The sequence below is a fragment of the Aricia agestis genome, chromosome Z (genome assembly GCF_905147365.1).
Source record: "Aricia agestis chromosome Z, ilAriAges1.1, whole genome shotgun sequence".
NCBI classification, from domain to species: domain Eukaryota; kingdom Metazoa; phylum Arthropoda; class Insecta; order Lepidoptera; family Lycaenidae; genus Aricia; species Aricia agestis.
The window spans coordinates 25,997,799-26,024,449 of NC_056428.1; the positions used below are offsets into that span (position 1 = coordinate 25,997,799).

Below are 26,651 nucleotides of genomic sequence, written 5' to 3' on the forward strand. Positions count from 1 at the left end.
TTATTATCTTTGCTCGGTATTCGATAAAACAATAAAATGACATTTTCATAAAATGATTGCTAGATTGCTCGTTTAAAGATATAAGATAATTAACTAACCAGAGTCGCCATACTGAGAGCGAGGTATATCAATGAAGATTTTACCTTGAGTATTATTCTTTTTAATAAAGTGATTCATAAATTATCTAATATATAAAAATAAGTCGGGTTTTCCTTCCTGACGCTATAACTCTAGAACGCACGAACCGATTTCCACGGTTTTGTATTCGTTGGAAAGGTCTCGGGCTCCGTGAGGTCTATAGAACATTCAGAAAAAACTTCAAGAGAAAAGCAGGAAAACAGGGAAACATTTTTATGGCAAAACAACGTTTGCCGGGACAGCTAGTATATAATATTATAACTAGATGACGCCCGCGACTCCGTTGCGCGAAAATACGCATAGCGCGGCCGCGGTAAGTGTACATTTTTCTACGATACAAATTACAAATAAGTATCCTTTCCCGGGACTCAAAGTGTTTCAAAGGTTCAGCGGTTTGTTTGTCAAGCGGTAACCGACAGACAGCCTAGACATACACACTTTCGCATTTATAATATTAGTAAGTATGGATATTTTAAGATTTAAAATATTTTAAACGTAGTGTAATCACTAATCAGTAACTACATAATTATTAGGAAATTGCTTTTACGGAAAAGTTCAGAAAAGTCACAAAAACAAAACATTGTACTATTATATGTACTTATATCAAACTATAAACGCTGTAAAGTAGTCTGTAAAGCATAAGAAGTATAAATAATGCTGTAAAGTGTGGATCTATTTTTAATGGGTAAAACTATTTAATTTCTTTCAAACGCTATCAATTCTTAAACTAAAATCTTAAGCAATAATGGACAAACGAGACGACGGTAATCGAATTTAAAATAGATTAGGACGAGGTACCTAAAGCAATTCCAGCTTAATCTCTATCAAGGAATTGCAATACTATTTTATAGACCCCAGTCACGGAATAAAGAAAAATATGGAAAAGCCATTCGCGATTACCATTTCCGTTTCCACGATAATTCTTTGAATAATCATAGCACGTCATAGTTTCATAGAGAATATAAGTAAATTGTGACTAGCCTTGTTTCTTTGACTATAATACCTATGTCCTATAATTACTAGACTTAGTCAAAGAAGTAGTCACAAAGTTTCATATAAATGTTTTGATATGAAGACTATAAAGTTATGACTTATGAGTTATGAGTGGTTATGACTAGACATAATATGATATGAACTGACTCGCTTCGTTTTCTGGATTATACATACCTACTTAATTAGTAATAATCAGGTACATAGAAGGCGTACTAAAATTCATTATGTCCATAAAAGAAATGACGACACCCGGTATTTTATTTTGAGTTTAAAAAAAAGGGATTTCTAAAATACATAAAATTAATTAAGTCCACATAAAAGCTATATTGTTATATTCATAACAATAAAATTAAATTTGTAAGAACGGTTTGAAAAAGTTGTATAATAAGATTTTATTGTTGATTGCTTCCAGCGAAATTAAGTAAAAGACGGCAAATTATAAAATGTAATTTCAATATGAAACTTGGGGATTAAGCTAAGCCGGGTCCTGGCTTCGCGTGGACAGCTGATGGCTTTATCTCGCGACCCAGGGACATACGGACATACAGGTACAATGTACAATTACAATATGTAAGTAAACTTTAATCCAACGGCCGTTGTCCGTCCGCCCGTCAATTTTAACCGTTTTGGTAAGAGCTAGGTGGCGTTAATGTTTTGTGCTCTATTGCATATTATAAATGTTAGTTATTATAGGTACTTAGGTGTTTATAAAATTCATGTATAATTTTGTTTTATATTTTCATCATTGTTAGATTTGATTCCAGACATCTAACTTAATGTAAATTTTAAGTAGGTACAAAACACAAGTGACCGAACATTTTTCCTGCATAAAAAGTATGTAAGACGTATGTCCTTTCCCGGGACTCGAAGAATCTCCATAACAAATTTCAGCAAAATCGGTTGAGCGGTTTGATTGTGAAGAGGTAACAGACAGGCACTTTCACATATTTTCGTCTATAATTTTAAATGTAGTTAAAAATTGTAAATAAAATTGAACGAATGAAAAAGAACTCATTTTAAATGAAACGTCAAATGATTTCTTACGGCCGTTCCCAATATTTATAGCAATATAGAATAGCTCACATTAGACATTAGAGACATATTTTATGTCAATTCAATGTTAGCTGCGATCGGTTGTATGACAAACCAGAGATAGATTGAATATTGGTAACGGCCGTTATGAAATAGGTACGAAGTTTTTGTCTTTCCTGAAAACTCTTGAAATTTGACTTACGCGGTTTTGTTATCTGAGCGACGATTTATAATATTACTTAATTACATTAGAAAATCGATTTTGAGTTGTCGAAGTTTTCACATGAAATTCATGAAAAAGCCGACTAGCGATTAGGAGCGATTTGCCGCATGCTGCACGTTGCATGCGGCGACGACGCGATAACCTGTTTCTGGGTATTACCCACCAATTACCATACTATAGTCGACGATTCCTTGATCCTTATGTCGACCGAATAGAGGTCATGTCAGGTGTAAAATAACTCTGAACGCTAGTAGTCTACCACCTCACCCCTTTTCTATGAAGTGTGAACTTTATGTCGACCGCATAGAGGTAATGTGAGATGAAAAATAACTTTGAACGTTGTAAACTATTTTATCATGTTTCTATGAACCTTATGTCGACCACATAAAGGTCATGTCAGGTGTAAAAAAACGAGAACGGAGCGTAAATATTACATGGACTTTTTTTTGTCTTAAGAGGATACACCAGGGGCTAGAGAAATGAAAAAAAAGTACGTGTAATATCTATAGCTGTCTCCCTTACCTCAAGCCTATACCGCAGAACGCGATAGAGACGACTGCAGAAAATCCAGAAAATCAACGATTCGTTGTACCCTGATTCCTTCTCCAAAACTTAACCGATTTAGGTACTTTTTTCATTGAAGATTGAAAAAAGGCTTGAGCTGTGTTCTTATGTTTTGCTTTTTTTTGTATAATCTAGCCAAATCTGTTTTCTGGACGTTTGAACACAGCGGAAAATCTGGCCATTTTTTTGGGTTTTTGAACGTTCATATCTTATTTAATAATTAAATTATGAAAAAAAAGAAAACATAGGGACATTGTATTAGTGGCCGTAGATATTCAGGAAAAAAATTATAACTCTACTAGCATTATCCAGGGAGGAAACAGGGGACAACGTTTGTATGGAAAAAAGGGCGGTGTGGACTCCTCTTAATATCATAGTACTAACTACATAATATTTTAACAAGGGCATTCACATTCCGTGCTATACAATATATTTACAGTAATTTAATAATATTATGCTTTTCGTAAGTTCGCAAGGATATATTAGTTGTAGTTCGCTAAAATGTGATCGTTACAACTTGTACTATCGAAGAAATTGATCATAGGCAGTTGACGGAACAACGTAATTTGGTCGGCTTATGTCAACTTAATGAAAGTCGTCATCTGATGGCTGGGTTTTACATAAATCGACCATATTACGTAGGCCGGTCATATGCCTAGGAATCTGATTCAGAGGATTTTCTTCACAGAAGTTCTATATTATATGGACGCTGTTAAGCATTCGTGTATTACTAAGTACTAATTTACAAAAAAATTTGTATTGAGTTATGAATGTGGTTATGTGCTATTTAAAATGATTTAGAACAAGACTGCATCCAAAATTTAACAAGAAATAAATTTTTGTGGGTTAAAACATTATTGCTTTATCTTTGGCAGCGACCATAATATCATCTATACAAGTGCGCTTTTATTGTCAAACATTTTCCCCAATCAACAACGATACTGAAGAGATAAACTCGAGTCAAAACAACTCAGAAACCTAAAGCTATACAATTTATACGAACTCTCTGCATTGTTACCTAAAACACCTAAAACCTAAATAATTACCTCGTGGTAAGTTTTGTTCGGTAATTTGTACATCAGAGAGGCGAGGATGTAAATGACATGGGTACCGTCGAGCCCAGCCACGCATCAAACTCAAAAATTTACTTTCCGACGCTGTTTGTTAAACAACTTGGAAAGCCACATTATACAATACATCTAGAATTGTATAATGTGGCTTCGAAGTTCGAAATGCTATACTATATGTGACTATGATCATATTATTCATAACCTAAAATTTAAAAACTGTGCATTTAGCTTACCGGATTCATGACAAATAATATATCCATTTTTATTTCCAAAATAAAGATTAATTCAGCTTATTGTAAAAGTAGTAACAGATACAGATAGAAAATAAGCAAGACACAAAGTATTATCAGGATACGTTCAGTAGTTTTCGTATGAACGGTTCATTGCATTTCTAGTAATTGTATGATTTTGTTTATAAATCCTAAGTGCCAAAGTAAAATCGATGCGTTACTAAAGTACTAATAACTTATGAGCTTAAAAGCTTTGGGTGCTTTTGGTGAAATATAACCTTTTGCAAAATGCATAAACGAATTTGGCATTTATTTTATTATTATTGTGTTCGGTGTTTAGTGTGACAATTTATTATTTTATTATAAATGGAAAACTGTGTCTGGTACCTCTTCACGTTTATACCACTAAATGGATTTTGGTAATAATTTGAGACTAGAATGTAGAATGCAGTGATTGCTTCTCCTTCTTTTTTTTATGATATTTTATATTCAAATGCCAATGGTTCCTTTATATTATTATATTTTGTATTCATGGTCTTTTGGTCAGCAGTCAGCAGTAATAGGGCAAGTGTACACTGTACACGCACCTCACTTTCTTAGTTCTGTTATCATCGCGTGTGCGTTCGGGGACTTATCACAGTATTATATTTTCGTGTGTCGGTCGAAGGTTAATTATAATTACTTTTATCGTATATATTAAATCATTCGTGAGTCGTGACTAGTGGCTGACGAAGGTCGTGACGCCGAAGCCGAATCCCAATAATCGTCACCACAAGCTTCGTATGAAGTGAATATTGAAAATGGAAATTTTTAGTGCTCCGTTTTTAAAGTCAAATTGAGTGCATTTCATTGGTTAACGTAAAAATATTGACCAATCAACAACACTGATGAATAGATAAAATACTGTAAAACACTCAGAAACTGGACAGTTTAGATTCTATTTCATATTGACCACGGATTTCAAAATATGTTTTAATAATATGGACTGAAATTTGAATGTAAAATATAGAAAAGAAAAAATATAAACATGGACAAACATAATATAATCTTTTGTTTTCTAGAAAACAGAATATTCGGCGAGCCTAAAGCAAACGCCGTAGTTAACTTCACTTCAATGGCTGCACATAATTTTGGCTAAAGGTGTGTAAGCCGAAGCCGTAACTTTTCCGCCACTATTCATAACTCACGAACGGCGTTGGAGGCTTTCGTGATGACTTTTCTCTTCGCATTAAGCCGGATGGATACATTTATGAATTACTGCTCTACTTTATGAATAATAACTTCGTTTCGTACAAATTAAATATTTTATTACTTTTATAATTACACAACCTCCATTTACTCGGGCCTTTGTAATGAAAACACGTAGATATTATCAGCATTTAAGTGCGGTGTGAATTATCGCTAGGAGTTGGCTAGTTTTACTTCTTAAGCCACACGCATGACGCTGAAACTGCACAGTTCGGTCTCCGTGACTTAATCGTGCAGTCGCACCTACCTAAGTCATAACTCATAACACGCGGCTATTGCTAATCAGTAATCAGCAAATCAGCTATTGCTAATCGTTTCCAAAATTAGAGAATCGAGAGAGACAATAATTAATACGATCCAACCTGAACACAGCGTAAGTGTGCTTTAATTGTGTAAAGTTTAAATTGTAAGGCACTGTTTCTTACCTTACAGTTTACAATTTTTACCTTACAATTTTTTGACTAAACCCGTTCGTTAAAACCATCTCGACAACGCGTCAAATGTATGGTCAAAATCGTTTGCTCGGGGGATGGCTAGCTATAATTTATTCCAATGTGTTAATTGCTTAATTTTTTGACCTTATCATACGTCTGATTGCATATTAATCTCTATACCAGGGGTTCCCAATCTTTTTAAGCCTGCAGCGCACTTACAAGTCAATATTTTTACATAAAACATTACATTAAACAAAAATATTCCAAAAAGATACATAAATAAACACCTTTAAAGATTATAGTTAGGTTAGGCAAGTAAATGATAATAAACAAAATATTTCATCATCTGCCTGCCTTGTATAATTCATATTTTATAATATTTGTGATTATGGATAATGGTGGAGGATCGACTCACGGGCCACGGCGGCGGTGCCCCTCTTGCTTTTCCACGGCGCGGCGCACCAGGGCGCCGCGCACACTTTGGGAACCCCGGCCCTATACCATAATCAAAATAACGAGGCACATAATCTTATGCTAATAATTATGACATGATATTATGTAGTTTTATACCTCGATACGCCGTATGGACTTTAGTGAATAGATAAACCCCTGTCAAAAAACCTCTGAAAATAGGCATAAGTCCGGTCAAACGCGATTTACGCTCTTGTTAAACGGCTTAGTAGGTACAAACGGCGTAAATAACGATACGATACGATTATGTAGATCGGCCGACAACGAGGCAGCGATCTAGTACCGAAAGATTAAGGGTCAGTTCAGATCGCAACGCGATGCGTAGATGCATTTCTAAATTTGTATGGATTTGACCATTTGTTAATTACCACGTTGTCTCCCTTGTCCAGCAGTGGCGAAAGGTGAATATTTTCGGAAGGGAAGCTGGAGTAAAAAATCTACTTACCAAAACGCTCAGCACTGATGTTTAAAAATGTTGGAGTTTCAAGTTTGATAATAATGCCTTTGAAAAATGCCTTCTGAGTTAAGTTGTAAGCGTGACGGCACATACGGTCATTCTTAAAACTAAGTTTGGAAAACGAAGTTTCCTTCGACAGCAAATAATCTGTCAGACAACAGTCTCAGCTGTACGAGTCACAATTAACAAATCACAATACAAATTAATTTAAATTCGCGACACTGTACTAAAACAAATAACATTCGACATTTAAACACAAAACAAACAAGTTGTTTACAAACACTCATCCGCCATTTGACTCATAACAATTTTACTTCATGAAGTTCATCTTTCTCGCTCGCACTTGTGCGTTGCTAATTAACCTTTAATAACTCGCCGAGTATCGGCTTATTTCCGAGTATATTGGCGCGTGGTAGAACGAGACAGAACATGACGATCAGTTCACAGGAATGAAAAGGACAGATGCTTACTATGAAATATCGTTGTATGAAGAAATAACCCGCTAATTTATCGGCTTCTATCGGAGATGGCCTGCACGTTGCATTGCCTATATACATTTGAAGGCGATTAATTATTAATTTAAAATATTTCAAGTGAGAGAAAAATTTATTGCATATAAAATTTTGTAGGCGTTTAGTGAATTCAAAGTTTTTTAAGTATGTAAAATATTTATTAGATATAAATACATTTTGTATTTGGCCCATAGATTCGATTTTCCAAAAGGGAAGCTGACGGGAATCGGGTTATATGGACTCTTCGCCACTGTTGTCCAGCATAATGAAGGAGAAGGCAGGATATTTATTACAGTTTAAAAACACTAACAGTCGAAATTGGCACCTAATTTGTTAACGATGTTTTAAAACAATCAAATTCCAGTGTTTAACTGGCCCAATCACTAAAGCTTAAAAACGGCGGATTACGAGTTTTAGCAAATTGATTGCTAATTGTTATTGCAACGTTCCCAGACAAACAATTGACAAAATTGATGATTTATTATGCAGCCTCTTCACGTTGGCAGATGATGGACAAAATATACGATCACGAACATGTGGATTGATAGATAATAATATTTTTCTATGATTGCGTCTGATAGAAGTTGAAGTTGGTGGCAATCAGGGCTATCCAGCATGCATAAAAGGAAAGAGGTTTTAAATGTGAGTTCATGCAGGCAATTTTACATTCTGCCTTACTCTTGTCCTATGCCCGATTTTTTTATACAGATATTCGTGTAAGGCGCGTAAATCTCTTTTTTACGCTAATTTAAACAATAAAAGCTATCCTGACATGTTCCAGAACTCAATATATAAAAAAACACGCTTTCACATTTATTATGCAATAAAAAGTATAGATTTTTCATTAGTGAACACGACAGTAATATTTCAGTAAAATATTATTACTGTACATAATACCTAGTTTATGAATACTCAATATTCCTTTTACGCGTATCATTTATATCCTTTCCCTACTTATATTGAAGGAGTGTAATAGCCCTAAACAGTAGAGTAGCTGGTGACCCATTTGTTTGATAAAATGTGTGTTTGAAATGTGATTAATGGCTTAATTATGAAGTAGGGCAGCGTACGGCAACAGAGGTGCCAAGTTTTCAACTAATTGTTTTATTATTAAGGTAGTACCTTTAGGACGGCATCCGCGATGGATCGTTTCGATCCGTCGCAATTTTGGTATGAGCTGGGGATTTCGTATACTTGCTTCATAATAATTAATAACACATATTTTAATGCCGAAAAAGGCATGCGTCTGCATGCATCTCAAAGACCGACAGAATCTAGATTCTATGGAGTAGGGACAAAATTACAGGTTACAATCCCTGTTACAATCTGTTACTTTGTCTATTCTTCCATGGAAAGAAACCTTGTTACGTTGTCAAGCTAAGCGAGCAGCTCATCTTCGACGAACGATCTATCGCAAATCAGTTGTAAATAAGTTTAACAACTAGCGTGGAGCTGGGCCATTCTGATTTTCGATTCTATATTTTATGAATTTTGCGCGTTAGTAGGTAGTGGTAGTAAGAATATTAAGCTACCTACATTTTACGCAACTTTTAATAAACTGCCAACGAACAAGAAGATATGAAACATTTTTAAACCACCTTCTAAAAGGCTTATACAAGAGACATTTTTCAGACGCTCGGCAGGTAAATACGGTATAAAATATTTACCTTATAATAGTTAACTTGTTACAGTTCAAAGGGAACTATTCAAACACGGAAATGCAAATAAAATTACGAGGGATTAATGCTAGAGACCAATTTGCTTGTACTAATACGCTCATTACCGAATGTCTGGGTACAATATAGCCCGGTTATTGTAGTCTGGCTGGCAGATAACTGGCTTGTCTGGTGGAGGAGCATACGGGCGACACACCACAGCTAAAACGCTAAGAAGCTAGAAGCAGCCACAAAGACAGCACGGATGGATACGGATGGATAATAATAATTTATTCTGAAGATGACCATAGCATTGAGCACTGTCTCGTTGCTCTACTCGGTAGGTGTGACTGGCCCTAAGGGCCAGGCCACAACGCCGATCCCTTCGTGGCCGATGCTCCAGCGCTTTAGCGTCTTATCGTACAATGTCGTATCCGATGGAATTTTTGCGTTGCGACGTCGCATCGCATTTCTGTGCGATGTTGTTTTTGCGGTATCCCGCAACGCGGTACCGCAACGCAGCCATAAGGGTGAGGAATCGTGCGAGTTTCGAGTGTTTAGGATTTCGCTACTCGGTCTTGCCTCTCTACTCGGTCGGTGTAATCAAGCCCTTAATAGCTGATGCTGGCCACAAGAAGCGAGCAGCGACGATAAATAGCGTGCGGCCGCCATCTTCAGCCGTATTCGTGTGTAAGTAAAATCTACGAAAACTAGGAAATATGCCTGTGGCGGCGTTTTGTGGTTGGGCCCGGTGGCTCGTTTGCGGTGACCGTTAGACTTGACAATTATTATAAATTAATGGAAACCTTTACAATTGTAGAGCAAGCCATTTTGGAAATTGAAGTATTCTGTTGGAATTGGGCATGAATTGACTATGATAACTGATTAATTTGTTAGAATAGTACAAAATTGGCTAGACCGGTAATAAAGTGGTAACGAGCTGAGTGCTGAGAGTTGAGACTGCTGACACACCATGGTCTTATATACGGAGACGAATCAAACAAGCATTACATAATTAACTAACCCGGCAACATTGTTTTGTCTTATTTTAATTTATACATAGTGTCTAAACACACCATGCCTAAGTTAGGGCCTGCCCACATGTCAAAGTTACGACGCCGTCAACGTGGTTTGGTGCTGTAACGTGGCACGGTACGTTGTCATGACGTGGAAACTTACGTCAACGTGACGTAAAAATGCACGTCACGGTGTAGCAACATTGTACGTTACCATGCCTTGTAAAACTGCTATATATGGACCATACGTATTCTGCTTCTGCTATTGTTAAGAAGACGAAGAAAGGGATTTAAGAAGAAAAAAGAAAATGTTCCTACACCGGGACGTGCATTTTCACGTTACGTTGACGTAAATTTTCACGTCACGACAACGAACCGACTACCGTGCCACGTTACCGCACTGTTACACGTTGACGACGTCGTGACGTGGAGATGTGGACAGGCCGTTACGGGGCCGAAGTTCGGCAGGATTACGCCGGCAATGTACTTTAAGCTAAGTACTCACATTACGTTTTTGCTCGATCGAGCAATAGTGTGTTTGGACACTATGATACTACCGCTAAAATTCGTTTATCGCGCAGAAACCCTACATTTTTCCGGGATAAAATGATAATTTGGGTAGAGAATACTTTGAGTCCTTTGCCGGGACTCAAAGTATCTCCTACCCAAATTTCAGCAAAATCGGTTTAGCAGTTTGGGCATGAAGCGGTAATAGACAGGCACACAGACACCCTTTCGCATATTTTATAATAATAAAGTATGGATTGTGTATTTTAGAACATAGAAACCTTCCTCTTGAATCACTCTACCTAAAAAAATCTGTCACGTATTTTTCTATTTACTCACACGGACAGACAGACAGCGGGAAACGGCTTTGTTTTAAACTATGTAGTGATACCGTACTATTAGAATATTGTAATACTAGACATTACGCGCGGCTTTTCCCGCGTAAATTAGATATTTCACAGACATATTATTCCACAAAAAATAGCCTAGATGTCCTTTGCGTGGTTTACTTCTTATCTGTGCCAAATAACAGAAAAATTGCTCCAGTATGGTTCGTGAGATAAGTCCTTTCAAATTACTTCCCCCGTTTGATCCACATTTTTCTCTATTTCTTCGCTCTTATTAGTCTTAGCGTGATAAAATATAGCCTAAAGCCTTCCTCGATAAATGGGCTATCTACTGAAAGAATCAGTAGTACAGTAATTCCTGAGATTAGCGCCTTCAAAAAACAAACTCTTCCGCTTTATAATAGCTGGCACTGATTAGACCACTAACGAAGTTAAGCTTCGTTACACTAGCCCTCAAACACTTCTTAAAGTTGTTTAACAAGCTCGCTAGTCAGTAGTCACACACTTGGCTTTACAATCTTATCTTAGGGCTTAGGGCAGCCCCTTATTTGCGAATGTCTTGATCCATTGCAAACGAACAGGTATAAACTGTAACGTGATTCTGCTCTTCCTTCCTAATAATTGATTTCTCCTGCATCGGTTTGATATCAAACCTCAAAATGGTATTCTAATAAATGGCAATGAAAAGGGGGTTCTAAAGTTTTTTAAAAAATATTTGCAACGATTGGAAACGATCTATTGAAATTATTTACAGCAATATCCTACTAATATTATAAAGGCGAAAGTTTGTTTGGATGTATGGATGTATGGATGTGTGGATGTATGGATGTTTGTTACTCTTTCACGCTAAAACTACTGAACGGATTTTAATGAAACTTTACAATAATATAGCTTATACATCAGAATAACACATAGGCTACAATTTTAACCGACTTTCGAAATGGAGGATGAGTTATGTTCGTTTTTTTATCTTCAACGATTACTCCGCCGTTTGTGAACCGATTTTCAAAATTTTTCTTTTGGTGTATAGGTTATCATTCTATTCTAATTTGGTACCATATTAATAAAAGTGATGACCTGATGAAGAGAGCTATTAGTAATCGAGGGAACTCCTCAAGATTTATATGGAAATATGTGGTGACTTCGGTTTCGTGAGCAGTATTCTAAGCATATGCTATCAACAAGTAAGATTTTGCACCAAGGAATACCATGGTTCGGAAGGTGCTGAGAGAACTCCTGATTCTTTATAGATACAAGTTTGGGAGTTTTGACGTTGTTTTAAGAGCGGGAAGCATATGCTACTATGCAAATTACCTTCATATTAATCATCATCACTACCATAAAACGTTATAGAACTATGTTTATTACATTTATGATGATCATCATCAACAACATCATCACTACCATATTATACCATGCATCGTCCCATGATTATGAGCCTATTATGACCCTGTTATTGGTACTTTTAATTGTCTTTTAGATCGAGACTCGAGTTTGTAAAGCGATACTAAAAAAAAATCTATACTTAATATTATAAACCTGAAAGTATGTTTGCTTGATCGCGTTAATCACAGGAACAACAGGTCCAATTTAAAAACTCAGACGTGGGAGAGCCATGCTTCGGCACGAATGGGCCGGCTCGACTGGATAAATACCACGTTCTCACAGAAAACAGGCGTGAAACAGCGCTTGCGCTGTGTTTCGCCGAGTGAGTGAGTTTACCGGAGGCCCAATCCCCTAACCCCTACCCTACTCCCTTCCCTACCCTCAACTATTCCCTTCCCTTCCCTTCCCTACCCTCCCGTATTACCCTATTCCCCTTAAAAGGCCGGCAACGCACTTGCAGCTCTTCTGATGCTGCGAGTGTCCATGGGCGACGGAAGTTGCTTTCCATCAGGTGACCCGTTTGCTCGTTTGCCCCCTTATTTCATAAAATAATAAAAAAATAACACTGAAATAAGTTTTTAAATCGGACCTGTAGTTCCTGAGATTAACGCGTTGAAGCAAACATACTTCTTTAAGTTTATAATATTAGGTAGGTATACATTTTTTTAATTATCGCTTGACAAACTGGAGTCTCGATCTAAAAGACTATGAAAAGGACCAATAACAGGGTCATTATAGGCTCATAAGTCATAACCATGGGACGATGCATGGTATAATATGGTAGTGATGATGATGATGATAAATGTAATTTGCACAGTAGCATATGCTTTCCGTTCTTAAAACAACGCCGAAACTCCCAAACTTGTATCTATAAAGAATCAGGAGTTCTCTCAGCACCTTCCGAACCACGGTATACCAGTTATAACTCGGTGCAAAATCTTACTTGTTGGTAGCATATGCTTAGAATACTTCTCACGAAACCGAAGTCACCACATATTTTCCTATAAATTTTGAGGAGTTCCCTCGATTGCTTATGAATCCTTCATCAGATCACCACTTTTGTGAATATAATACCAAATTGGGATGATACCCTATATACCAAAAGAAAAATTTTGAAAATCGGTTAACAAACAGCGGAGTAATCGTTGAACATAAGAAAACGAACATAACACCTCCCCCATTTTGAAAGTCGGTTAAAATTGTAGCCTGTGTTATTCTGATGTATAAGCTATATTATTGTAAAGTTTCATTAAAATCCGTATACTAGTTTTTGCGTGAAGTAACAAACATCCATACATCCACACATCTATACATCCATACATCCAAACAAACTTTCGCCTTTATAATATTAGTAGGAAGTAGGAAGGATAGTAGGAAGTAGGAAGTAGGTGTTCGAGGAATTCCCTCAGTTAATCTTCCGTAGAATTTATTATGGAAATCTTTCACCTAGAGTCTAGAGTCTAGACCAAAGTGGCAAGTGACCCAAGTGGCCGGGCCGGATTTATATTTTTTAGCCATAAGACTCTGCCGCCCATAGGCCATGGCCTATACTGCCTATATACAGAGTGCAATTAAACCTACCGGCCAAATTTTTTGTAGGGCTTAGATATGTACTAGATAAAGTATGTTTTTATCTATAAAGATAATTAGATATAGATAATAACATACTTTATCCCACTTAAAATCGTTGCAGAACGGTCACTTCGCGGCGGTGGCTAGAGCGGGGGATACGCGGGGGGTGGTGCCTCCATCCATCCTCCATCGGAGTATCAATTAATTGTAGTGTTTTTTAGGATAACTTTTGGAGGGTATTTCTCAACATTTTAGTACTGAGTCATATGATCAATATTCAATAATATATCGAAATTTGGCCGGAAGGTTTAATTGCACCCTGTATAAATCCAGAGCTGCCAAGTGGACCTAAGTAACGTTCCACTTACCGTTCCAATAGCATCCATAGAGCTCGACCCTCATGCAGACTGTCCGTCGATGAGAGCTGTACGGTATAACCCGAATCTTGGACGCCCAGATCGGTGGTTCCAAATGATTCTTCTTCTCCAAATACGTGTTCGTATTTCCACTCAGAATCTATAGAAAATAACAATGAAATTTAAATTGAAGTTTATCATCGCTATCGTACTATTCGCTGTATAATAGAATAATTATTTAATTCTGAATTGTATTAATGATAGATTTAAATATCAGAATCAGGCACTCTACCAGTAGCCGGTAGGTAAAAAATTAATTGAGTTTTATTTTACTACTTTTTAAATTAAATTGATTGAAGGAGCAGATGTTAGGTCATCGAAACCACACTGAAATATTTCTCTTCTAAAATATTTCAAAATAAACTCTAGTTTCCATTCATTCTGACCAACTATTAAATTGAAGTTAAGTAAACGATATAAAGGTCTCTCTGAGTACGCCTGTGTGAGGTATAGCGAAAATTTTAAGGGAAATAAGAGCCAGTCAACACACAACACAGATGCAGCGCTGCGTTGTTTTACATACAAAATATAACCAAGGTGTTCACTTGGCGCGCTGCGCAACGCAACGCACACATGACGGACAGCAGCACCCGAGAAGAAGCGGGAGGGGGAAGCGGGAGCGTTGACGTTAAGGGTGAAGCCAAACGAGCGTAATTTGTGAGTTGTGAGTCGCAGAGTTTCTACCGCGTAAATATCTTTTCATACAAATCATGACTAACAAAATTACGCTCGTGTGAATCAAACAGGACTTTTGTATGAAACTGCATGCAGCAGAATTCTGCCAAACCGAAATTCTGCGACTCACAATTCACAAATTACGCTCATTTGGCTTCGCCTTAAGACTGCTACGTAATAACCGGCATACGTACGTGTCAAACGGCAGCGCTGCGTCGACGCAACGCTGACGCGCCGTGTGGACTGGCTCTTAGGTTTCGTCCATGGTGATTGGCTCACAGAGTGGTCACCTAACGTGCTCCGAAATGCAGACGCTTTTAGTCGCTTGAACTTGATTCCATTTTCAATTACAGCGACCGGGAGACCATTAATGGTTTTCGATGGCAAATAAAGTATATGTATAGAGCTAATTTGTGCCTGGTTTCTGAGGTTTTAACTTTTCTGTAGCATTTTGGTTAACGTGATGTTAGGCTAATATAGTTAGGCTAGTGAATAAGCCCATCTATTCACTAGCCTAACTTTGATAAATTAGGCACTAGCCTAACTTATAAACGAATAGACTAACTTCTGTCAAAAAACTTTATGCTATGTACTCACATACGGTTTTACTCCAAATCGAGTAATAATTACTGTGTGGACCGCAAAACTGACAGCTCGAAGGCTCGCATCGAGCCGGTTTGATTAAAAAATATATCGTTTTAGAGTAAAACTATTGAGCAATGCTGAATGTGTGGACGAAAGCCCGAGCCGCGGGATTTGCTAGAGACGTTATTGCTAGATGGAGCAAAACCGTATGTGAGTACTTAGCATTATACATCGTACGTCATTGTTTGACGTTTTTGGTACGTTAATTAAAACCGTTACTATTTCGAGACTTAATTTTGTAAAGGTTAATTTACACCGAGCGTGGGAAGACCAGCGACGCATGGCTTTTTTGGTGCTTTTAGCTCTGCCACAGCAATAATTCCCATGTATATGTCCCATCGAGAAAATTGCTTCCTAGGCAGTTGACAGACCTACGTCATTTAATGGTCGGATCATGTCAATTCTTATTTCAATGTTAATTATTGTGATGATGATTTGTGACTGGTTTTGACATAACGCGACCAAACTAGGTGGGTCCCCCAGTCTGAGGTACTATCAGGAATCAATTTCTCTGATAGTACCTCAGACCTCAGTGTTACCATAGAAACATCATACCTCCTGCCCATCAGCTCCCTGATACCGGACCCACTTGGCGAGCTTCGGCCTCCAGTACTCCAGCATATAGGCCTCCGCGTACTCTACCCCCTGGCTGTTCCCGAACCTCCCCTGGGTGCCAACACCGGTGATCACGTAGACGGAGTGCAGGTTGATCTCCAACCACTCGGTGGACTCCGTCGTGATCTGAGGTTTCGGACACCAAGCGCCGCTCTTGATCTCTTTATTTAACCTGGAAAATAAATGAATTTCAAATCATATAAATGGAATAATATTACATTTTAACACATTTAATATAGAAAGATTACGTGCTACATGTTGTTTCTATCCTTGTTGCGCAAAAAATCGTATATATATATTACGAGAAAACCGGTTCTTTTCCGGGACTTCAATGATTTCCATACAAAATTTCAACAAAATTGGTCTAGCGGTTAAGGCGGTCGCAGCCAGACATACTTTCACATTTATAATGATACTATAGATTTGTGCTAAGGCCTATTGCATTAAGCTCTTTTGTACAATTAAAGAATTAAAGGCTAGAAGACCAAACGAGGCTATCATTGCACTGCAGTATTGCATAAATCTTGGATAGTTTCTAAACCAGTAAATAAAACTCCCATTCGAATACAAATTACAAATTCAAACTGAGTTCACTTTGATCGCATTAATTGTAAAAGTAAACGTAACCCAATTTCGAGTTCTACTTAAAAATTGTTAGTGATCTCAAGTTAGCGGTCCGGCAGATTGTATCTTTCCATTTAGAAACCGCAGCCACGACAAACAAACTTATTTACAGTGATGTTAACGAAACCGCAAAGTAAAACTCCCCGAGAAAGTAAATATCACACTAATATAGACCATTAGAAACCTTTGATATGTGTTAAACTTTAAAGTAACGGTTATAAGAAACTATTGTCCGATTGCGTAAAATATAAAAAACGTTTAAAAAAGTCCGTGTCATAATTTGAATCTATTTACCTACAACACGACATCTCATTTTTGCAGAGCTTTTAGCTTTTAGCTTCTCTGTATTTAGGTAAAAACCTTGACCAATGCATTAAACTTTAAAGTAAATAGTACAAAGAAAAACTAAAAGCATCCTTATATTTTAGCCCTTCAATTACTAATATACTGCCGACAGCAAGAAAACGCGCGGGAAAAGCATTAAGTAGGAAAATAAAAATTCCACTGTATTGAATCACTACGACAATTTTGAGCAGTGACGTTAAGGCCACTTTGCGAGACATCAACAGAGTAACGTTATATTTTCGTTCCCAGTTTTAAGTGACATAAAAGCAACTTAGGATGCAGCTCCATTTGCGTCGGGCATATAGTTATATCTTGAGATAGCGGAGCAAACTTGTTATGACAGCGACGTCATTACTGCCACACTAGTGCTTGTGCCCGTCGGCAGTGAAAAACGCGGCAGATATCAAAGTCTTTTCTCGGCACTTTTAAGACATGTTCCCTTGTACACAATGGAATAATGAGCCTATTGTAGTGAGTAGAAATCGTGATAACGATTGCTACATTTTCTCGATGCTATAATGCTTCCAAATAGATCACTATATTCTATCGCTGAAATGGAGTTTTGATCGGAAATGAAACATATAACTAGCTATTTGACCGAGCTTTGCTCGGTATTCGATAAAAGATGAATTAAATGACATTTTCTAAAAATGATTCCTAGCTAGATCGATTTATCGCCCCCGAAACCCCCTATATACTAAATTTCATGAAAATCGTTGGAGCCGATTCCGAGATTCCTTATATATACAGGGTGTAACAAAAATAAGTGATAATACTTTAGGGTTTGTACGTGTTCCTTGTAGAGAGTTCACTGTGAAAGTAGCAGCCCTGAAAGACCAAAATTTTTTTTCACTTTTGTATGGGGAAACTCGTGACGCTCGGACCCTTGCCCATACAAAAGTGAAAAAATTTTTTGGTCTTTCAGCGCTGCTACTTTCACAGTGAACTCTCTACAAGGAACACGTACACACCCTAAAGTATTATCACTTATTTTTGTTACACCCTGTATTGCTCGTTTAAAGATATAAGATTTTCTTTTTAATATTGATTTCGTCTGATTGTTGTCTTCGAGTAAATTCATTTAAACTTCAACAATTTATCTGTTTCCTCGGTTATCTACGAGTATGAAGGATACTCAAAAGACCATGGAACTGACTAAAGGTAGAGTTGTTGAAATTAAAATAGATTCCTCCAGATTTCTGTGAAATTTCCCTGACATCCAAACACCGAGTTTGCGTGGGCGAATAGCGTCTACAAAAGCGCCAGTCTAGATACCCAGAGTTCCTCCGTTACAGCCCGGTTCATTAAGAGATTCCAGCTTAATTTAACTTCTATAATAACTTAAGAATATAACTTTATTGAAATTCCACGTCGGGTTACAACAAAAAAATCCTTATGAATGCTGCAATAGAATTTTAATAATTGTTACTGAATGTTCGGAGCGTGTTCGCGAATAGTGAAAAATGCGCTAGCTATCTTTATGAACTTCAAAGTCATCGGCTGAAAATATGAGAAATATTTTTTGTAAACGGCTACAGTTTCATACACGTTTATCTCAATTCTATTACATTCACGATGATCCACTAAAAGTTATTATTTAATCATTTGTGTATATCTACGATTTCAATCTCGTTCGAGAGCCCTTTGAAGTAGTGAGCACACTGAGACGGGCCGTGCCGGGGCTCAGCGTGCCAAGGCTCATCGCAAAAATCCGCCTCCATACAATTTGTATGGAAGCGGAAATCCGCTGCGCCCCGACACAGTGTTCGATACGCGCATCCGCTTCCATACAAATTGTATGGAGGCGGATTTTTGCGATGAGCCCCGGCACGCTGAGCCCCGGCACGGCCCGTCTCAGTGTGCTCACTCCTTAATAGTGCAATGTCTTATGCGGCCTCTCCATATTATGATAGTAACACGAGGGATTGCGATACTGGTAGCGGGTGTAATGGAAGGACAAACATCGGCGTCAACGTCATGCTATAGACTTCGCCATCATGTTGGCATTTAAAGTTTAAATGGAGATTTTATAACAACTCTTGGTCTATAGACCAAGATCTTTCACGTGCGACTCTAATGGCGGCTCTCGACATAGGCGAACGCGTTGGCCAACGCGTCTGCAGACGCGTTGGCCAACGCGTTCGTTGGCCGTAGGTATTTAGACGTTGGCCAACGCGCGAACGCCCGTTCTACACATTGGGCCAACGCGTCTGCAGACGCGTTGGCCAACGCGTTCGCCTATGTCGAGAGCCGCCATAACATGATGCCTTAGCAAAGTTAGTCAAGCAGTACGGAAATGGGTAAGTAATCAGACCTAATTTTAAGTGCAGGTAAGTTGAAACAGGGCACCACTTGTTCAGCTGACGAGATTTAATCAAAAGTTCAACGAAACGAGTTACATTCAGCACGCCGATTCTACTAATATGACGGAACTTTAATGCAGCTTTGTTCCCTGTTCGATCAAGTCAGTTTTCTAACTACATAAGTTAGTAACATAGAATATCATTGTACATAATTATTAAAATAATTTATAATTCATAATCTATACTAACATTAATGCGAAAGTGTGTCTGTCTGTCTGACTGTTACCTCTTCACGCCTAAACCGCTGAACCTATTTTGGTATAGGGATACTTTGAGTCCCGGGAAAGGACATAGGCTACTTTTTATCCCGGAAAAATGTACGGTTCCCGCACGATAGAGTTTTGGCGCAACGGAATTGCGGGCATCATCTAGTATATTATAAAAGCGAAGATGTGTCTGTCTGTTACTTCTTCACGCTTAAACCACTGAATCGATTTTGGTGAAATTTGGCAGGCAGATACTTGGTGTCCCGGGAAGGCATATGGTACTTTCAGTTTTTGTTGCGGAAAAAATGTACGGTTGCCGCGCGATAAACAAATTGTGGCACAACGGAATTGAGGGTAAATTATATTCTTAATAATTATGACGTCATGTGAAACGACAACGACATTGAAAAGAATGCCAATTTGTGCTATGATAGGAAATGGACGTCGTCACACGGTAAACGAAGCTGCATGAAATTGCAGAATTGGGGTACAGTTACTTAAGGGCTACTCAATATAAAATAATTTAATATATTTTCGCCGGAGAATTTAACGCTACAATAAACTCGTTCAGGTAAATATGTTTAAAATAATTTTAAAGATTAAGTACTTACCGAACTTTATTTATTTTATACACTATACACTGTGTAACTAAATTAAGTTATAATACTTTAGGGGTGTGTACGTTTTCCTCTAGAAAGTTGCAGATGTGTGCAGCTGTGAAAGTAGCAGCGCTGAAAGACCAAATTTTTTTCACTTTTGTATGGGGAAACTCGTAACCCTGTATAATGGAAGCAAGGATATGGCCAAAATAAAGAAAGGAAAGCTATAGATTGAAATAAATCTTGATGACGGTCTTCAAAATGTAAGCTAAACCGATAAGAATTGAGTCACATGAACCTTAGGGCCTGATACACCTACCGAGTAGTGGCGAGACAGTTAACAGACAATTTGATTGGACGAGAGGTTAGAGCACTGTCTCGCTACTCTCAGAGTAAACAGAACCGAGAAGGCCGACTCAGAAGAGATCTCGAAATTCGTGGACGAAAGAAAAAGAAAATTCGTTTGCCACATCGGCCGGCTCGCGCACTTTGTGAAACATGTCGAAAGTGACGCTCGCGCCCAACTCGCGTAGATTCACCCGTTTGTTTGAAGTCGAGGTGCTCCTTAGTTCTGTTTTCTCTGCTACTCTACTCAGTAGGCCGTAGGTGTAACAAGGCTTACACAGCTACAAAACTGTCAGCCACTGTACAGTATACTTACAGTATATAATAATTTTAATTACAAATGAATTAATTTCGCACTATTGAAATGAAATCACAATCATTTGGTAACGCAGGCAGGGTCTCGCGGGACGTTTTGCATAAATTCCGTTAATCCAGATACATCATCAGTTGATTCAATCAAAATGTTAACTACCTGTCTGTTTAATGCACAATCTAATAAAATTATGGCATCTAATTTGTTAAACTAGAGATCGCCCAATGGTCGATATTCGACCTTAGTTTCAACGACATTAAGACTACTACGTGTATTTTGTAAAAAATATTGACTTTATCATTATTTTTTTTAACTCTTGTCTTTGGTACTTAGCTGATCTCAGACTGGCCGTGTAAGCATTGACTAATAGTAGATTATCGTAAAAGAAGATCTTAGATTCAATAAAGAAAACTATAATCCGTTTCAATTTGTCAACTTGTTGTCAACAGACTTCAACCATAAATAAAAGAGTATAATTCGTATGTATAGGCTTGTCACTCAAAAATCTGTCATTTCTCATGTGTGTGTGTGTGTGTAATGTTTTATTTGTTAAAAAAATGTATGATAAAAGCATAATTTCAGAATAATATTAGTTCGATGCACTCCTTCACCATATAACTGTGAAAAATTTCATGCACCTACGTTTTCCCATTTTTCGTAAAAAGGGTTAGAAAGTTTTTCGTTCGTGTATTAATATTATGATACATAGGACATCATAATTATTATGACTGCAATGTTTTCTTTTGACGCTAGAGGCAACACCATAATAGAGTAAACAAAAAGTTTTGTTCGACGTTTGACAACGTTTCTGCCAATATTCTGGATGTGTGCAACGCATCGGACTATTTACATTTTACTGTATGTGCTAGTAGCGCCCTCTGATCTTTGCGTAAAATCCCCTATCGATACATAATATGTATTGTGATGAATCTACATCTAAATTTTAATACAATTCATAGTTTGAGCCACTATGATATTACAAGCAAAACAATCTGAGTCTAATAAAGATCCTTTAGTTTCAGTCAAATCATACTCAATCTTCTTCTTCTTCTTCTTCTTCTTCTATATAATATATAAAACTCAAAGGTGACTGACTGATTGACATAGTGATCTATCAACGCACAGCCCAAACCACTGGACGGATCGGGCTGAAATTTGGCATGCAGGTAAATGTTATGACGTAGGCATCCGCTAAGAAAGGATTTTGATAAATTCCAACCCCAAGAAGATCAAATAGGGGATGAAAGTTTGTATATAATAATACTTCTTAACGCGAGCGAAGCCGCGGGCAAAAGCTCGTTAAGTTATAAAAAGCGACTGTGACTTGTCATATCTGTCAGTCCGTCCGGACGTACAGACAGATATGACGCATCTATACGGGTTTCGTAATTTTGTTACGGAACCCCAAAAACAAAAATAAGAAGATTGAGCGTCTTTACGCGAACGTAATTTTGTAACATTTAGCTTTAAATGGTACTAAATTTGGCGTCTCCTACTTTGCGGCTGATAAACTAAAGTAGATTTAACTTCGCAACTTTTAATTTACAGCTGCCTGGATGCTTAATTGGCGTATTTGAGTTACGGGGCAAATATTCCAAGTCTGTTGCAACGCGCGAATACAAACATCCCTTACGTAGACGTTTTCTTTTCACGAGAATACCTTTCAGTCGGGGAGACCAAGGAGGAATCGAGATATTTTTGAGTGCGTCAAATCAAGCTAGTATAATAGGCAACCCACAGGTCAGATTAGTAATCATGTTATCATATTGTAATAAAAATATGATTTCTTTGTTAATTTTTAGGCATTACAATGTTATCGGATCAGTCAGATTAAGATAACATTAAGGGAGATCGCAGATCTGCGGCGCCCATACAGTCTGCATGGCCGCGCCATGCCGACTGTATGGGTAAGAATTAAAGCAATGACGATTTAAAAAGCAAGGTAGGATAAAAGATGCATTATAAAAAATAAAAAAAACACAAATCGGGGCTCCCCGCGATGTCTATGTTGGATTCGGGTTTTGAAAAAACTACAGAATAACCTAACCCATCCATGACCCAATCCCACCACTATTTTTATTACACCAAGAATACCTACTAGGTCTCCGCAAGAACAATCGTACACGAATACCAGTCTGGCCTCCCCTACTATTACGTAGACATTTTCTTTTCACGAGAACCTGTGTAAAATATTCAAACCGCTAGCCGCAGGGTTGTCAACCGTGGAAGTGTTTTTGTGCCCTGTTTGAGGAACATCGTTAGTACGAACTTTGAAACAATGTTTACAGTAGCGACATAATTTTAAAGTGATAAGTTTTTACATGCTGCATTCATTTCTTCGTGCTTTATGACTATATGCTTTTACTTCTATGAGTGCATGTGTATTATTATTTACACAGAAAGCTTAGGGTTTGCATTGCGATACGTAAAAAAAAAGTAAAAACCAATTTTTTGAGTTTTCAATTTGTTACCGTCTATCGGATAAAAAAAAGATTTTGCATACATCATCAATGCACATTCTTAGCATGTTCGCTATAGAAATGGTTTAGGACAGGTAAAATGACAGAATGACAAAGAAAATCTATCAATATTTACGCATTTCTAACCCAAGCCATTCATATATGCATTCTACAAGTCACTTTAGTCATGGTATATTCAGCTGTGGTAAATTTTCAAAATCTCTTATCTACCAATTCGTTTTAAATAAAACTCATTAATATTTTCGTACTAAGTCCTTATCTTAGTCTGTGTCCCTATAATAATGGCTTTATAAACACAATTTAACATTTATCGGCCAACGATACACCACAATATAAATAGTATACAGTAGATCAAACTGACCAAATCGGCCGGGCGCAAGTATAACAGTGTGATTTCAGATAACCAGATGCTTAGTCAAAGTACATTCGTTAGTTTTCATAACGAAGTTAGATGTCAAAAATTCTTTTGGGATTGCTGACTGTAATGGCGCTTGCGATGCGTTATGTTTACTAACATTTTATATTTTTTAAATCTTACTTCGCTTTTAAAACAGGAAATTGTATTTTGACTAGACTCTACATTATTTAGCCTAAAGTAGCTAAATAATGTAGAGTAACGTCGCACGCGCCAAAACTCTGCCCCGTTTCTATACCCGGTATTATTGGATTGACATTTTGTTGACAATATACAATTTCGTAATTTGGATAGAAACGCACTGGATCGAAGAAGGAACGTAGCTGTAGTAATGTTTCATGGAAAAAGGAGAATCAAATTAGTTAATCCGCCTCAGGTTTTTTTTTTCATTTATAGGACATTTTAAATATTGATATTCCGGTCCCGTTTGTCTCAGTGCTACGACTATTGGATTTCAAGGATACCTTTATTGCTTACTTGATATACTGTATGATACTTATACTGTGCTGTAAATGTATTAAGGTACATTGCTCCGTCTGACTTTTCAAGCGCTCGTGTCTGACGTGCCGTGATATTATAACCTCAATTGCATTTGATTTGTAAATATATATTGAAATTCACGTTGGAGGCTTGTGTTCAATTTACTATCCGCATATTGCAAGGATCGCGATCTTCATAGGTCAACAAGTTAGGGCTAGTAGTAGTTAGGGCTCTTACAAAAAACTGCGAATTCGCATCCATCGCATCGAAATGTCATTTTTAATATGAGTTTTGTTGCAGATTTTTGTGATGCGATGCGAATTTGCAGTTTTGTGTCAGCCCTTAGGTCTTCTGAGGGTTTTGACAGGAGCTTACCTATTCGAAAGCGTTGTTGATTAGTTTAATGTGACGTTAGCCAATGAAAATGCTAATGAATAGATAAACTCAAGACAAAAAACCTCTGAAACGCATTAGAGCCACTACGCAATTGCTACTTTGATCGTTCTCGAGCTCTTTAATGTTAGGTATAGATAAAGTATAGTTAGCATACTGCTTAAATAACCATATCTTATAAAACATCAATATAATATTTAAAACTTCGCAACAACAAAGCACTACCATAAATTAAACTTAATCAAGCACATATTTATCAACACTGGAAGGTTTCACAGTTACATTTATTTTCCATTGCGTTTCCCCCAAACCACAGAGCTCACCTTTGCCCACTTTTCCCATTTAAATCCATTACCCCGCAGCGCGTGGAAACTTTTAATTCAAACAATTCCGTTTCGGGTGTTTCACCACAGAGCGACTTTCAATAACGACGGTTTACAATAACCAATTCTGTGAAGTTCAAAAAACAAAAGTATAGTTAAAAGTAATAATTATAGAAAAAAATATGTAAATGTCCTGAACTTAAAATAAACTGATATATTACTTTTTTGCAAATTGCCATAAAGATTATATTCTAAATAATTATTGTGGTAAATCCTAAATGAGGGAGAACCATGCTTCAGCACGGATTAGTCGGCTCGACCGAATTACACGGTCTCATAGAAAAACGGCAGATTTTATTTGGTTTTGATTGGTTTTCGCTGAGCGAGCGACCTACGCAATTCGTATTTATAAAATATGAATCAATAAGTCCAAATTCTATTTCATAAATTTGAAAATTATTTTTTTCTTATCAAACTTCACAATCTATGTTTTTTCCATGATAATACTTTTCCTGAGTTTGGGAGTTTTCGTCAGGAATCGATGGTTATTTTGAATTTCGTGGACATTCGTGAAATTGGCTTCATTGTTACTTACCACCCATTACCGTTGAGAGCTTTCACAAATAAACTCTAAAAATATTTCTCTATTTTAGAAAATGTTTTAAAGGAAAACTAGGGAGCTAATGGAAATTGTATGAATAGTGTAAAGGTGTGAACGCACTTGGTGACCACCGGCGGAGCGGCTCGAGACTTTATTGTTATTTTGCCACCGTTGTTAATGTTGCCATGTGGCATTTACTTGAGAAAAGTTTATACGTACTGATATTATAAATACGAAAGTGTGTGCTGACAACATCGATACATTTAATGATGATTATTTTCAATTTAATGAAGACTTTGACAGATAATGTATGGCGCTTATGTCAAAATCTTCATTTAATTAGACTTAAGTAATTATTATTCGTCTCAGATGGCGGCAGTGAGAGATTACACTAAGGAGAAGCGCAAAGCACACCTACCACCAACTTCTCGCTCAAAATTGTTCCATTAGTAAAGCGCAAATATTTATCCCGCTGCATTAGCTAACTTAAGCACCTTACTGTTTAGTGTACGTGCTAATCCGGCTTACGGCTTATCGGCCAGGGGACTCTCAAACTCGGAGGTGCTCACTCAATCGTTTACTTTAGTCAATGTATCTAACATCATTCGTATGGGCTCCGCGCGCGTTCTTAGAAGACCTGAAAACGTAGGTCTTCGGAGAAACATTAAAAATTTAGATTACAATTGAATAGATACGAATCCTAAAGGGTGATGTAATGCTTGAAGCTTAAGGTCTCTCGTCACGTTGGACATGGCATACAAGCGATAACCAACGTGTAGACTCTACACGAGAAATCTCAGCGGGGCTAAAATGGTCACATTTAGCAATTCCTCTCAATCAATTCAGCAAATCAATTGTCAAAACTGTCAAACTGACAAATGTCAAATCAGTACAAAAATACAGAAATTAATTACAAACAGAGTTGCATTTTGCGATTTTAGAAAAATGAATCATATTA

General features: G+C 37.3%; 1 protein-coding gene across 1 annotated transcript in view; it reads right to left on the reverse strand.

The window, feature by feature from the left end:
• Window positions 1-26,651, reverse strand: part of LOC121738994 (discoidin domain-containing receptor 2-like) — a 148,739-nt gene that overhangs the window by 19,116 nt on the left and 102,972 nt on the right. Inside the window, exons 4-5 of the mRNA XM_042131295.1 lie at window positions 16,147-16,378; window positions 14,224-14,371 (exon numbers count right to left, since the gene is read on the reverse strand). Of these exons, the coding sequence (XP_041987229.1) occupies window positions 14,224-14,371; window positions 16,147-16,378 (380 nt within the window). The remainder of the gene's footprint in view (window positions 1-14,223; window positions 14,372-16,146; window positions 16,379-26,651) is intronic.